General features: G+C 36.7%; 1 protein-coding gene across 1 annotated transcript; it reads right to left on the bottom strand.

Moving 5' to 3' along the window:
- Nucleotides 1–302: 302 nt before the first annotated feature.
- LOC132613154 (uncharacterized) lies at nt 303–3,303 on the bottom strand. The gene is made up of 3 exons (XM_060327202.1): nt 2,380–3,303; nt 1,825–2,328; nt 303–1,763 (listed from the first exon to the last, which is right to left on the bottom strand). The coding sequence occupies exons 1-3, from the start codon at nt 3,301–3,303 to the stop codon at nt 303–305; spliced, it is 2,889 nt and encodes a 962-aa protein (XP_060183185.1).
- Between the last annotated feature and the right edge of the window lie 12,891 nt (nt 3,304–16,194).

Raw genomic sequence — 16,194 nt, 5'->3', positions numbered from 1 at the left:
GGAACTCCCAACTCACCATGTCATATGCCTTTCGCAGATCTATCTTCATTAAACATCTTGGAGTAGTCTTCCTGTTATAGTGTCTTAATAGATCATGACAAATCAAGATATTATGCACCATCGATCTTCCCTGAACAAACGCTGTCTGATTCTCTGCCACTATATGGCTCACCGCTTCTTTCTACTACAAATCATTTTTATATGAATTTGTATAGCACATTACAGCAAGCAATTGGTCGAAATTGGCTTGCTAATTCTGGAACTTTTACCTTTGGGATTAAGGCAATATTTGTGGCATTTAGCTATTTAAGTAGTTTCTCATTTTGAAAAAACTCCAGTACTGCAGTTATTATGTCACTGCCAACTATCCCCCAAGCATCCCGGAAGAAACCACTTCCATATCCATCGGGCCCTGGACTCTTAGTTTGGTCAATCTGAAATATGGCCTTCTTCACATCTTCGGCAGCAAATGGCATCAATAGCTTCAACTGGTGCTCTATACCCAGCACTGGACCATTTTGCAAAATAACATGCTGTGCATTCACTCTTGAGCTGGCTCTTTTTCCTAACAATTCTTTATAATACTCAACAAAAACCCCTGCAATCCCTGCTGGATCTGTTTTCCAATTTCCTTGTCCATCCTTAATTTGTGTGGTTGCTTGCTTCAATCTTTGATGTTTAAGTACTGAAAAGAAGTACCTCGTGTTGTCATCTCCCAGTCTCAACCAATTTACTTTGCTTTGTTGCTGGAGATATACTTCAGCTAGGTATGAAGACTCTTTAAATCTCAAGTAACTCTCTCTTTCTATCTTTTGGTACTCCGGGTTCCTTGGTTGAGTTTGTAGTTGTGCTTGAGCCTGCTTTAGGACTGCCCTATCTTCTTCGGCCCCCTTTATTATGTTCCTACAATATTGGCCGTTTAGTTGCTTCAGATTCTTCTTCAGTAATTTCAGCCTTTTAACCACTTGCATCATTTTGCACCCTTGAATAGGTATTTCCCATCCGGCTTTCACAATGCCTAGAAATTTTGGATGTTTCCCCCAAACATTACTATATAAGAAGGATTTTTTCTTCCTCGTCCTCTCTTCTTCCAGAATTACTTTGGCAGGGCAGTGGTCGCTTATGCCTTCTAGCAAGAAGATGGATTTGCAATAAGGCATAGTCTGTAACCATATATCATTTATAAATACCCGGTCTATCCGTGAGTAAATTCTTTCACTACTTCCTTTATCACTCCATGTGTATTGATTCCCTTGATGAGGGATTTCAATCAGACCACACTCATCCACACAATTAGCAAAATCAACCACTTCCGCCCATGAAACTGGATTCCCTCCTATCCTGTCCTCTTCATGTAGAACAGAATTGAAATCTCCTATCAACAACCATGGTTGATTATTGCTCCTCTGTATTCCCATTAATGTATCCCATAATTCCTTCCTCTCATCCTTTGTGTTAAACGCATATACAAACGAGAGCAGGAAAGACATTTGTTGAGGGATATTCTTCACTTCACAAGTTATCACCTGAGCTGTCCGTTTTATCGGAGTTACTTGGTAGTACTCTGGCTTCCAATTAACCCAAATTCTACCATTATAATGATAATCTAGATTATTGATGCTTTGCCATCCTCCAAACATTTTTTCTGCTATTTGCTGAATCTTGTCCTTCTTTATTTTTGTTTCTAGTAGGCCTATCAAACCCACATTTTCCTCATTGCAAAGGAGCTGCACCTCCTTTTGCTTATTTGGGCCATTTAGGCCCTGCACATTCCAGCTTAAGAGATTAGCCATTCCCTGTGATAGGAATGATCATGTCCCCAACTTCTGCTATTTGTCCAGCATGAGTCTGTTGACCAGAGTCTCCTTGGTTTGCACCTTGAGATTTATTCGGATTCTTCTCTTGTCTGTATCTTTGCATTGGAGTGACCATAATTGTCACTGGTTTACCTGTTGCTGCCCTTTCCTGTGTGACTTTAGCAACTTGTTCTCCAGTTTGCTTAGGCCCATGATCCTGTACTCTTACACTTGCATTTTGCTGCTCTGCTGCCCTTTTATGCACACCATCAACTGTGATTTGCTCGTATCCTTCTTGACTGTTGTGTACCTGCTCTTCCCCTGTCCTGGTAGGTGTTTTTTCTACGCCTGAATTTTGCCCAGCCTTCTCAACAGATTGCTCATTAATCCCTTTATCCACATGATCCACAACTGATACAGTCTTAGATACTAGCTTCTTCCTACAAATTTCCTCAGTGTGACCATGCTTCTTGCAGTACTTGCATAAAGTTGGTTTCCATTCATAACTCACCCTCTGTACAATCCCATGTCCCTTTTCATTGATGAATTATATAGTGTCTGGCAGTTGTGCATCCATATCCACCTCCACCATTAGTCTTGCAAAATTTAGTCCAGCCTTCCTCTCTATATTTTTATCCACCATTAAGGGCTTCCCGATCAGGCTCCCTATCTTACTCAATCCCATAGGACTCCAGTATTTGAAATCTAGGCCTGGCAGTTTGACCCAAATAGGCACAGTACGCAGCTCCTCCCTAGAGAAATCCATGTCCGAGTTCCAAGCCTTTACTATGAAAGGTTTACTATCAAAATGATATATACCCGCCTGAATTACATCATTTTTCCCCATCTCTGTGTCAAATCTTACTATAATCACCCCATTTTTCAACATTGCAATTTTATTTATACCATGTTTTGCCCAAATTCTCTGAATAAATCCCTGCATCACCTCGAATGGCGGACGGGCCCCTAATATATAGCATACCACCGAGTTCTTCCAGTACTCCAATTCAGAAGTAATATCTTCTACCTCAATTTCAACAGTAGAACACTCACCACGAGTTGTAGGAGCCACGTACTCGAGTTTAAACCCAGCATTCACCATCTTCCCAATGTCGAAGTTATCCCAAATTGAGTTCTTCTTTTCCGAAGCTCTTGCCTCTTCCTCAACTTCATCAGCCCATGGTTGCTTACTCTTGCTAGAAGATGTCATGCTATTACTGGGATTCATCTCCAGTGCAATTTTCCCCCACTGTGCCTGAGCTTCTTTTTGCTGTTTTTGAATGTCGACCAATCTAGTTGTAGATCCAGACCCAGATTTGTTTTCCATGGCCACCGGAGTGGTAGATTTACCTAATTTCTCCTTCGCATGTGTTGTCTTTGGATATTGTTCGTCTCCTGCCATTTCGCTCTGTTTTGTTTCGTTGATTTGGTTTTCAATCGCTTCTGATTTGTTGTTCCTTTTTCCCCGCTGAGCTGCGGCCTGAGCTGCCTGCGCTTCCTTTGCCATTATCGCCTTCTGAGATGATGTTACACACCATAAGCAGTTGATTTTTCTACTCTTTTATTTCAAAGTATAAAAAAACTGAGTTTAAATTTAAACTATTTAATTTCTTATTTTAATGTGGTAATTAAAATTCATTATTGAATATTTTAACTCTTGACTTTATTTATTGAGATTTTAGTTAGGTAATATATACAATTTAAGACTTGCTCGTCATAATTAACAATATTGGACACTTACTTTTTTAGGTTGTGATATAACATTCATTATTGTGGCTTATTCACAAATACTCTAAAAACTATATTTCTTAGTCTTTTTTTATTATTTATTTTAATTATACTACGGAACTACTCAAGCATAAATGCAGAAATACCGTTTGTTAGTATATAAGATAAAGCACACTCAAAATCAGTAGAAAACTTTCTAACATGAATGTGGTTTTGCAATTAAAATCAAGAAAGGATAAATTAATTAGTTAAAATATCTAGATGCCTGCAAATCTATTTCCTAATCATCCTAAAAGAGAGTAGATAGGAGAATGTGATACAGTAATGTTGGAGAAAGGCATCTTTTTGCTTAAGAGCAATATTAAGAAAAAAATGTGACATAATGATATTTGTACATACACAAATACGTTCACAGTCCTTCTTTGCATGAAAGATCGGGTAAAACTCCTTAATAAATTTTGGTTCTCCATCATACTTGTTCATTTTTAAAATATTCATTTCGCGTTTTTGAGATATTTGTATAGATCAGATCTGTGGAAACTTAAGATTCCTTAGTTACATCTGTGACAAAAGATAAATGTAATATTACTTGTAAATTACAACAAAATAATAAAATAACAACAACAACAATAATGATAAGTTAAATTACGCATGAATAACATACCTTGGGAATTATCCGGAGAAATCCGATGTTCATTACGTATAATCTTTTTATCCATTATGGAAATCCTCTATTAAAAAAATAAATATATATTAAGATATAAGTATATGAAAAACTATAATAATCAGTTTATTTACTTGACCTGTGTAAAACTTGATCATCTTGCAACTTGATATCCATTATGTTTTAATTAAATGTCACACAACACTTTATTTAATGTTAATTTTATTCCTTTACACCACTAAATTCTAAAATATTAGGCTTTTGTTTAAGTCCTTTACTTTTCATGTTCTCTGTTATAACCAATTTTGTTTCAAAACTAACAGGTTAACTGATTTTAGTGAAAGTATTCAAATACTTGCAAATCTAATTCCTAATCCTCCTAAAAGAGAGTAGATAAAAGAATGTGATGTGGTCATGCTGCATAAAGTAGTCTTCCTGCCTAAGAGAAATATTAAGAAAAAGCTTGCAAATTTTTACACTGAAGTGGAGGTCCTTCCACAGTTTTACACAGTGCTAGCATGGCAATTTGAATATAAGAATAAGGGAGGGCATAAATATGACTCTAACTAGTCTAAACACGGGAATGAAAATTTATTGCCACCATGCTGCATTAACTGTGTACGGCAAAATAATATACGTGCGTAAAGAAAGAAATAATTAATACCTTTGTGAATGAAACGATCACAAAAAATTCTCTTGAGATAAATTTGAAAATGATTAACAATTAAAAAAAAAAATAGTTTACATTGATGTTTGTGTCACTTAAGAGTTAAGAGGTATATATATAAGAGGTTACGAATTTGATCTTCATGCCAACTCAAATTTGTTAAAATTCAAATTTCAATATCATGTGTTTGTTAGAAAAGATAAGATTCTAAAATACCCTTCTCTTATAATCTATGCATATGATTTTGAAAAAGATATCTGAAATCGATAATATCAATTAATTTTTTTAAAATAATAAAATGGATGTAATAGAAGAAGATAAAGTTGGTAATTATTTGCTACCCTTATTTATTATTTTTTCACATTTTCCCCATACGTTTTTTTTCTCTTTTTTTTTTGTTTACAAAATAAATTAATTTGTTATAATATTTAAAACTGCTATTTCAATTTTAGTCTACTCATACAAATAAAAGTGAAAGAATTCCTGTGAAGAGGCTTTATTAAACTTTGAAACATAAGCAATCTGTATTTTTTATGATTACGTATTTTGTAAGTTGTTTTGGAACATAGGTAATATCTTTTAATTCTCTAAATGAACTGTATTTTTTGAAATTTCTCCATGCTCCAAAATTTAAAGTAAACGCAGTCATTTTTGTTAGAATAGATATACACAAACGATAAAAAAAATTACCGCATATATTCAAACACAATTATCTAAAATTCAACTATATGGATTTTACAATATCCATTAGGATAAGATAAGGTAACCGTAAGAGTTCATTTTGAACTCTGCCGTAAATTTCTATTTCTTAGATCTCCGTGTAGAGGTCACTATCTCTAATTCTAAATTCTAAACTAACGAAAATTATCTCTTTAAATTTCAAATTTCAAAAGCTTAATCCTTTGAATATCAAGTATTTCTATTGTATCTTTCAATTTAAATTGAACAATTTTAGAAATTATTACAATGCTTACTATGTTTGTCTTAAAATTGCCAAGTCGCTTGTTATTAGTTTGTCACTTGGCTTAACCACATTGCTTGTACCTCTCCCTTTTTATATATATATAGATTAGTGTGATTTTAATGAGCATTTAACCTTTATATAATGGTGTAACATCCCGACTCTTAATCTTGTTCCTTGATTCAAGACTTCCCGTAAGTTCATATAGTGTGGGACTTGTCGAGATGGTTTGGTTTGGGACCCGGGGGTTTGGGCGCGGTCCGAGCAAGAAAGCATATCTCATCATGTTGCTCATTTGTTTTCTTCTAGTGTAGTCACTTTTGCGGACATATGTTCGCAATTGTGAGACCGCAACTTGGAATCGCATCTGCGAGGTGGCCACATTTTGAGGGTCATCGCAATTGCATGGCCAGAGCAGCAATTCATTCCAACTTGATTTTGGGAGAAATAAGCCACAGATTGTGGAGGGAATTAAAGGAAAAACGTCATATAACGCCTAGGTACTTATTCTTTATTAAGTTTTCATGAATCTATACTAGCTTTAACTCCTAAGATCATGGATCTAAAAGTGAAAATTTGGGGTTTTTTTCCCTATGTTAGAGAGTAAAATTGGGGAGATTTTGACCATCGATTTGAGTTGGAATTGAGAATCTAATTATAGATTTAGACCGTATGTTATGGGAAACCTAAAAATGCATCAATTTTGTATTTTAACTATGGGGCTTGAGTTTAATTTTGGTTGACTTTGATCTTGACCTAGTCTATAATTGCGATATGGGTTATCATATCGTCTAACCTCAAAGAGTATTTTCTTGATTCGTCTAACCTCAAAGAGCATTTTCTTGAATTGATTGAGCTTGTATGATTGATTTGAGGCGAGGAAAAGCGGTACGGGAAGCCTAGAGCATTTGTTATTATCAGGAAAAAGAGTACAAGATGCTCGCCATGTTTCTTGGTGAAAAGCTAAAAACACGTATTTGGATTCTCGATTTATTTGGTTGCTAAAATATGAAGATTATAAAGACAAGACGTTAGTTGGTGCATGAAAAAGGTCAAACTATATATCATTTAGACTAGAAAAAAAGTAAATAGCTCTCTGCTTTATAAAAGAAATGACATATAATGGTATAAAATTAAATTGCTGTAGAAAGTGAGGAAATTGAAAAAAAAAAAAAAAACGAATATAAAGGATATATATGTACTTGAAGGGTGGTGTATCTCTGTTTCAATTGATCTCTTTTATGTATTTACTCGGACTTCCGATTTATAGATATTATACATTAAACCATTTCAGTCAATTCCTTATGTGAGTTATAACATTTAATTGTTTAACTGGTCATATCTTGAATTGATCTTTTGAAAACATAATTTGTTTTTAATCTATTTGAGTGAAGTTTTACAAAAAGAATGTCATATTGGTGGTACACTTTCCTATAGCCAAAAATATTCCCAAGAGTGACAGTAATAATACTGTAAGTTAGAACTGGAACAAACGTCTAAATTAGAACTCTCACATTCACCACGAAAGTATATTTTTTTATCGCTCCTTTATTCCTGTGCTAAAAAAGAATCAGGGAAACAAAAGGGAAGAGAATTTGAAGATGATATCATTGAATTGCTTATTTGAGGAGTCTTTGACGAGGTCTAAACACATCGTAATCTGGTTTATAAGTATGAAGATTCATTTCTTCCCCAGCAATCTTGCAGTTTTATACTCTACTAATTAGTCAACTTAGGTCAACTGAATAACTTATTTGAGAAGGCACTGACGGTCAAAACACTACAGAACCATGTATTTATAAAATTTAAAAACTTTTTAATTTCCTTCCCAACGATTTCGCAATTTCACATTAAGTCGCCTAGTCATTTGACTAACTTATTTGAGAAGGCATTGACTAGGTCTACAGTGTAGCTAAACAATTCATTGCTATCTATAAATGAGTCTAAGTTGGATGTAGCAGCGTAAATGGGATGATTCAGCCGGTTATTTATAAAATTTATATCTTTTTGGTTATTTTATTTTGTATGATCAAAATTAGACTTTTCAGAACCATCTATCATCGTTATTTCTCTTTGGTAATGGTACGATATGGTTAATTTACGGCATTTTTTAAAAACGTCGTGTAAGAGTCACAAGTAGAAGTTAGAAAAAACGTCTCTAAATATTTTTACTGTTTAAAAGGTGATGAATTAAGGGAACATGAAAGACGACAATAATAGAGACTCATCCCACTATTTTACAGTGGTGTAAAACAAAGTTAAGCAAAGACAAAAATCTAGATCACACGAGTGGAAAGAAATCAATCAAGATGGAACTCAAAAGCTGGGTTTGCTAGAATTAAGTATCTAATAGAAGAGATATTAAATCATACGAGAGGAAATTAAGATTATCTATTGCCTTGTAGCTTTCTACTCAACATTATTGGAATACCTTGTAACTTACTATTCAAGATGCTAGAACTAATTTTTAGTTTCAACAGGAGTAGCATAATAGGTTTCAACCGGAGTGGGGACTTCGGGTGTTAATTACCTGTTGTCTTGTAGTCATTTCCATCACCCTAGACCCAAGGCGAAAAACTATTGTTTCATTATTTTAAATATATGAAATATATGTTGCACATATAATTTAATACAGTATTCTTTCCAATCTATTAAATTAAAAGCCTATCATATTATTCGGTACGGTTATAAATTTGTATAAAAATGAACGATTTTATTAAAAGAAACCTAACAATTGGTCACTATGGTTCGATTTGATCGGTTAAGTTGTATTTAAAAAGCCTTTGACATTTTTACCTTGAGGCAAGTGTGAAATATATTTAGAGAATTTTACACCACATGTCGATTTAGGATTTCTAAATATATGGACACTTTCAAATAACAAGACTTTCAAATTTTGTAGCAACGAGGGTCCCTTTATTTTAGGCACCAATTATGTTAAAACTTATTCCTTCGAATGTTCCAAATTTTCTCTCTCCATCTAAATTATTAGTCTTTGACACACTTGGTTGGTTCATCGTTAAAAGAAATTCAAGATCTGAAATTCTGAGGAGTTTTGGAGTCAGAAACTCATTGCTAAATGGTATTTATTTGACTTTTTAATGCTGAAATTTATTATTGATTGGACATTTCTCAAATAATTTCTTAGTTATTTTTTTAATTATCAAATTCAGCTCTTCCGGAAAAGGGATAGGATAAGCGGAAGAGGATAAAAAATGTCATTAAACTATGCGAAATTGAACAAGAATGCCCTCCATTACTAGTTTGGTCCAAAAATGCCCTTGCCGTTAATAGTTTGGTCCAAAAATGCCCCTAATGTTACTTAATTAGGTCAAAATGTCTTTTTCCTAATAAACATATTGTTTCTTTTCTTTTTAAACACATTCTTTTCCAAATAATTTTTTTTTATAAAGAACTAGTTTCTTGTTTCTTTTCTTTTAAAACCTCTTTAGCTAATAAAAAAGCGGGAAGTAGTGATTTTTTCTTCTTAATCTTGTTTATCAAATATAATGGAATAACTTCATGTACTTTTTAAATCAATAATATTGGTCATATATATAATATAAGATCATGGTAACCCCATTACTAATTTTTATTTCGATAACGATAAAAGAAAAAACCCTAATAATTTTTTTTAATCTTTTCCAAATTTAAGTAGGATAGGCATTTGCTAATATAATCCTTGATTTTAAAGTTAAGATACATTAATCATAATGCCATAAAACACGAAAATTTATTACATTGCCTCAAATAAAAAAAAATCTTTAAAATATTATCGATGGAGTTATTGTTAAACCTTTTTTCATATAACTTTAAAACTAAAGATTATAATAGCAAATGCTTATCTTACTTCAATTCACAAAAGATTAAGAGGAAAAGACTTTTATTGTCATATAAATGAGAATTAATGATGGGTTACTATGATCTTATAAATATGACTTATATTATTAGTTAAAAATGTAGATGGGGTTATTCTATTTTAATTGATAAAATGAGCTTACGAAGGAAAAAAGGATTACTTTCTATTTTTTAATCAGTTAAAGTTATTTTAAAAGAAAAGAAACAAGAAAATGATTCTTTAGAAATAATAATTTTATTAGGAGAAAAATGTGTTTTTTTTCTTAAAAAAAGAAAAAGAAAAAGAAGCAATATGTTTATTATAAAAGGGCCATTTGTGACCCAATTAAGTAACAATAGGGACATTTTTGGATCAAACTATTAACGATAGGGGCATTTTTTGGACCAAACTATTAACCAATGACATTTTTGTTCAATTTCACATAATAGTATATAATGTTTGGGATACTGCAAGCAATGTCATTTCCATGTTTGTAGTTCATATATGATTGGATTCCTACGTTGAGTTCTTGTACAACCTTGATAGGTTTATAACATTATAGCTGTGGATGAACTATTTGTCAATATGAATAATTTCTATTATTAATATGATACTAGACCTGGTCTAGCAGACTAGCACGCACATCATGTACAAATTGAAAGATGCTGATGATTAATTTGATACGGGGAAATTGTTTGCTCAATTCGGTAACCTCGCACGGTTATGAGAAATTAAAAGTATTTAAATTAAACATAATTTATAGTGGTTACCAAAAAGTTGCCTACCAAACCAATTTCTACTCCTTAAAGGAACGCTCTTTTTCTATATGAGGGAAGAAAACAAATACGCAAAAACAGAGAAGTAGATTTCTTCTTCTCTTACTCTTCTCACACAAAAAATCAAGAAAGGTGCACACACTCGATTAAAGACATTTAGTTCATGAAAAAAAAAGTTATTTTATAGTGAAAGAGTATGACTTATTATAATTTTATTGCCGGTGATCTTCTTCAAACTTTCCGCTACAAAAGAATTACAGAAATTCTCATTCTATTTTATGTCCATGCTTGAAATCACGCCTTTAATTCCCAAGAATTTATAGACCTGATGAAACTTTAGGAAAAATTAAGGATGTAGTCGGGCTCCAATGCTGTAACGACCCGCTAGGTCGTTATGAGAGGGTGACTTAGAAAATTAGACCTCCGTTGGAAATTCCGAGACCTCGGGTGAGTCCATAACGTGATTTTATGTGTTTGTGCATGTTTTGTTTGAGTTTGTAGGGCCTTGGATTGGTGTTGAAATTTTTGGGTGAACATTGGTGCAAAAACCCGAGCTACTGGTCAAAATGGATCGCTGCAGCGGGTCCGTCGTACTGATCAGGGGGTCGCTGTCGCGGGAGGCGGGACCTTAATGAGGTCCGCCATAGCGGGAGACTTCCCGCTATAGCGAGACCGCTGCAGCGGTCGACGGGAGGAAGAACCCGTGACTTTTATTTTTTATTCCGAACCCATTCCCCACAGAACACCAAAACAGTTTTCAAGAACTGCTGTGGTGAAAAACTAAGGCTAGAGCTAAAAGTGCGCTTGAAAGGTAAGTCTCAACCCTTGACTTTGTTAATTCCATCATCTTGTTAGAATCCATGACTAGTGAAAGGTTTGTTAATGCTGAATGAAAGGGCTAAAACCCTAGAACTTAAGAAAATCCTTGATTAATGAACGGGCTGTTGATTTATTTGTTGATTAATCATCTAGGTGTATATATCGTTGCTTTCTAGGATGAGAACTGGTCTATTAATGGTGGAACTTGTTGAATGAGACCTAGGGTTTCATAAAAATAATGACTTTGGTATAAAAACTATTTGTAATAGGGTTGGAATAATTAGAAAACCCATAAACAGATAGTATATGATTATTGGGGTTGATATTGTGATGAAATAATGCTTAATGATAGTTCATCCATTTGAAAGGGATAAATATAGTTGGGTTCTCTTCACCAAAGTGTTGTACTGTTTGAGTAGGTGATTTGAATACTCATATAGCTTTATATTTCTAGACTTCGAACGTTCGGAAGCTTTGCGAAAGGGGAACGGTATCGCAGAGTGATTGCATTGTTCCAGTTCTGCTTTGAGGTAGGTTATGGTCTACTTGAGTTAGACTTTGATTAGTTGATTGTATGTGACGCGAAATTGATAGGAAAAACATGATTAGGGCTTCAGACATAAAGTGTGGTTGATAATTCCTACAGTTTGATACAGATCGATTAATTACACGATGAATTGATATGAAATAATGAAGAAGGAGTTCATATATACTCTTCTTATAGATTTGGAGAATTCCTTTATTCATGTTAATGATTGCTGAGTCTTGATATGACTTGCGACATGTTGGCTTGTGTTCCCTGATATTGATTTATTGATTGATCTCATTCCTTGTTTGTTTGTGGAACGAAAATACGTTGTGATGAGGAAGATATTATAAATATGAAAAGGCACATTTGACAGGGGTTGAGGATGTGGCTTAAGTGAAAGGCTCGTGATCCGAGGTAAGATTTTGGAGCCAGGGTAGATGGACACCATAGGTTCCCTGCAGGTCATGGCTAATGGGTCAAACATTACCATTTAGAATGTGTGTACGGATATGTGACAGAATGAGATAATTTGTGATTTACGATTGTGTTTGGTGATTACGCGGGTTGAGTTATTCTTATTGATTTCTATTTGTGTGGATGTACCTTAGCCCTGTGTTAGCTGATATTTCGGTGTTGGTTGATTTCTGTTGGTAGTTCTTGAGATTATATGTTGTTGTGCCTATCTGTCTATTTTATTGATTTTGTAATTGTAAGCATGATACTAATCTTAGTTGGCCTATGATATCTACCAGTACATAGTGTTTGTACTAATACTACCTTGCTGCATTCTTTTGAGTGCAGATTGTGAACCAGAGACTTCCATGAGACCTCATATTTAGCTAAGGCCGAATTTCGATAGATTCGAAGGTGAGCTATTCTCCATGCCAGACTACCTGAAGATCTTTCTATTTTAGATGTCTATTCCATTTCAGACATTTATGTTATTATTAAACAGTGGTTCTTTCTTAGACAGTTATGTTAGAGTCCTTGTACGATGACTTTCGGATTTTGGGGTTGTGGTAGTTTAGACTTCCTCAGATTTTATTTATTTATGGCATGACTAGACTCTTGGAGATATTTATGCTTGTCATATCCTTGAATGCTTTAAAATTGGCTAAGTAATCTTATAATGGTTTGGGTGGTTGATTAAGTAGATGGTTCGCCCACTAGGGGATTTAGGTGGGTGCCACTCACGGCTGTTTGGGTTGTGACAAAGTTTGTATCAGGGCCATAGGTTCGTCATTCTCGTTGTACAAGGACGTGTTTAGTAGAGTCTTTCGGATCGACACGGAGACATCTGTACTTATCTTCGAGAAGCTATGGGACACTAGGAAAATTCAATTTCTTTTTTCCTTTCGTGCTACTTCATTCCAATTGGTATCTGGATGATTTAAATTGGTATCTGACTTTTTTTTTCTATTCTCTCACAGATGGTGAGGACTCGTACCACAGCAAATGAGGCACCCGCTCCGGCCGCTGGGGCCACAGCTCGCGGTGGAGGTCAGGCTGCTGGGGCCGCAGTTCGTGGAGGAGGACAGGCCAGAGGCTGTGGTAGTGGTAGAGGCAGAGGAGCAGCAGCACCAGCCATGGGCGGGGCTCCTGTGGCTGGTCAGTAACGCGCTGAGTCCCCTGAGCCTCAGGAAATTCCAGATGAGGCAGTAGAATTTGTAGCAGCACTGGCACAACCAAATATTATAGCTCCTCTTGTGTTGTTAGACGTGATGGTCCGAGTGTTGAACCTGCTGGATGGTTTGACAGAGGCAGGGGTGTTACCAGCTGTTCCGGGTGCACAGGGTGCCAAAGTGGGTGATCCATCTCCGGGCGGAGTTCGTACTCCGGGGTTACAACATGCTGCAGCTGTGGCTCCTCGTTTGGGGAGCTACAGAACTGGGTGTATTTCCTAGGCCAGTGGGAGGTCCTGTATTGACCTGGGATGAGCATGATTTGTTGTGGAGGTTCACTAAGATGAAACCTCCAGTGTTCTATGGCACTGAGGTTGAGGATGCTTACGAGTTCATTATGGACTGCCATGAGAGGCTCCATAAGATGGGGGCAGTGGAGAAATATGGCATTGAGCCTCCGTTGACTTGGACTCAGTTCTATCAGGTGTTTCTAAACAAGTATGTTTCTCGTACTTTGTGGGACCGCAGGCGTGATGAGTTCAGCAATATTGAGCACGGTAATTTGTCAGTGGCTGCTTACGAGGCTCGACTTCATTCATTGTCTCGCTATGCCCTCCGGCTTGTGCCTACGGAGGAGGAAAAGGTTAGGAGATTTGTGAAGAGGTTGAACACTGGCCTTCAGTTGTTAGCTCTTCAGCTTGCAGTGACAGGTGCTTCCTTTCAGGAAGTGTTGGATCATGTTAGGACTATCGAGGGAGTTCGGTAGGAGGGTTACCATAAACACGTGGAGAAGAAGGCCCGAAAGGGTGGTTACAGTGGCTCTTTTTCTAAGGGCCAGAGTTCCCAGCTTTATTCGGGACGCTCTGTTCAGTCAGCCATGCAGGTTTCAACTGGAGGCCCATTAGGGGTCAGTCAGCACTATTCCAGTCAGCCAGGGGGTTCGCAGACCAGAGCTCCAGATTATGGTGGTTATTCGGCTTCGTCCGCTTCTGTTCAGCATCTGACGCTAGACCGTGGTGCTTTGAGTGTGATGATATGGGGCATTTCAAGAGGAATTGTCCTAGACTTAGGCAGGGTGGTCAGGGTGCTCAGTTTTAGGCTCCCCTAGCCCTAATATCAGGTAGAGGGGGAGGATCTTATCGTGGGAACCGTGCTCAGTCTGGGCGTGACGGTCACACAGCTGGTAGAGGTGGCCCCCAGCCTAACAGAAGCGGGTTTCAGTCTGATAGAGATGGTCATCAGCCCAGTAGGAGTAGAGTTCAGACAGGGCAGGTTGATCGCAATGGTTCGCAGGCTACTGGCAGACAAGTTCATTGTTAGGCCTTTCCTGGTAGGACAGAGGCCGAGGGCTCAGATGCAGTTATTACAGGTAATATCTCAGTCTATCACCGGATGGCTTCTGTATTGTTTGACCTGGGTTCTACATTTTCCTATGTGTCTACATATTTCTCTATGGGTCTTGATATGGTCTATGATTTACTTGATGCCCTAATACATGTATCTACTCCAGTTGGAGATTCTGTGGTTGTCGATAGAGTTTTTCAATCTTGTACTGTCACACTTATGAGGTATGGCACCTGGGTGGATTTGGTATTCTTAGACATGGTAGATTTTGATTTCATCTTGGGTATGAGTTGGCTAGTTCCTTATCATGCAATTCTGGACTGTCATGCCAAGACAGTCACCTTAGCTATGCCCGGGGTGCCTAGACTTAAGTGGAATGGCAACTATCCCTCCCCAAAGAAAATGATTCCTTTTATTCGTGCAAAGAAGCTAGTAGATAGGGGTTGTTTGGCTTATTTTGCAGATACAAGTGTTGCCGGTCCATCTCTTGAGTCAGTTCCTGTGGTACGTAAGTATGAGGAGGTGTTTTCCACAGACTTTCCAGGCATGCCACCGGACCTTGACATCGATTTTTGCATTGACTTAGAGTCAGGGACCCGCCTCATTTCTATTCCGCCATATCGGATGGCACCGACAGAGTTAAAGGAACTAAAGGGACAACTTTAGGATCTTCTTAGTAAGGGTTTCATTCGTCCGAGTGTCTACCCGTGGGGCGCTCTGGTTCTATTTGTGAAAAAGAAAGATGGGACTATGCGGATGTGCATTAATTATTATCAGTTGAATAAAGTCACCATCCGAAATAAATATCCTATCCCTCGTATTGATGATTTGTTTGGCCAGCTTCAGGGGGCTTTTGTGTTTTCGAAAATTGATTTGAGATTGGGGTATCATCAGTTGAAAATTCGGGCAGAGGATATTCCTAAGACTGCTTTCCGAACCAAGTATGTGCATTATGAGTTTCTGGTTATGTCTTTCGGGCTTACTAACGCCCCAACCGCTTTTATGGATTTGGTAAACCGTATTTTAAGCCATCCTTAGATTCCTTCGTGATTGTGTTAATCGATGATATTTTGATTTATTCGAGGAGTAAGGAAGATCATGAAAAACACTTAAGGGTTGTTCTTCGGTTGCTGAGAGACAGGGACTTATATGCCAAGTTCTCTAAGTGTGAATTTTGGCTTACGTCTAAGTGTGAATCCCACATGGTGGGATTCTACTGGGCTTGTTGTTGTTGTTGTTGTTGTTGTTGTTATCTGTGTCCTTCTTGGGACATGTGGTTTCAAAGGAAGAGATTATGGTGGATCCGAAGAAAATTGAGGTGGTGAGGGATTGGGCCAGACCCGCATTCGTGACAGAGATCCGCAGTTTCGTGGGGTTGGTTAGTTACTACCATCGATTCGTAAAGGGGTTTGCTTTCATTGCTTCACATTTGACGCGGTTGACTCAGAAA

This window comes from Lycium barbarum, chromosome 10, assembly GCF_019175385.1.
Source record: "Lycium barbarum isolate Lr01 chromosome 10, ASM1917538v2, whole genome shotgun sequence".
NCBI lineage: Eukaryota > Viridiplantae > Streptophyta > Magnoliopsida > Solanales > Solanaceae > Lycium > Lycium barbarum.
Note: the sequence above shows the minus strand (reverse complement) of the source record. Positions and strands in the feature narration are given on the sequence as shown.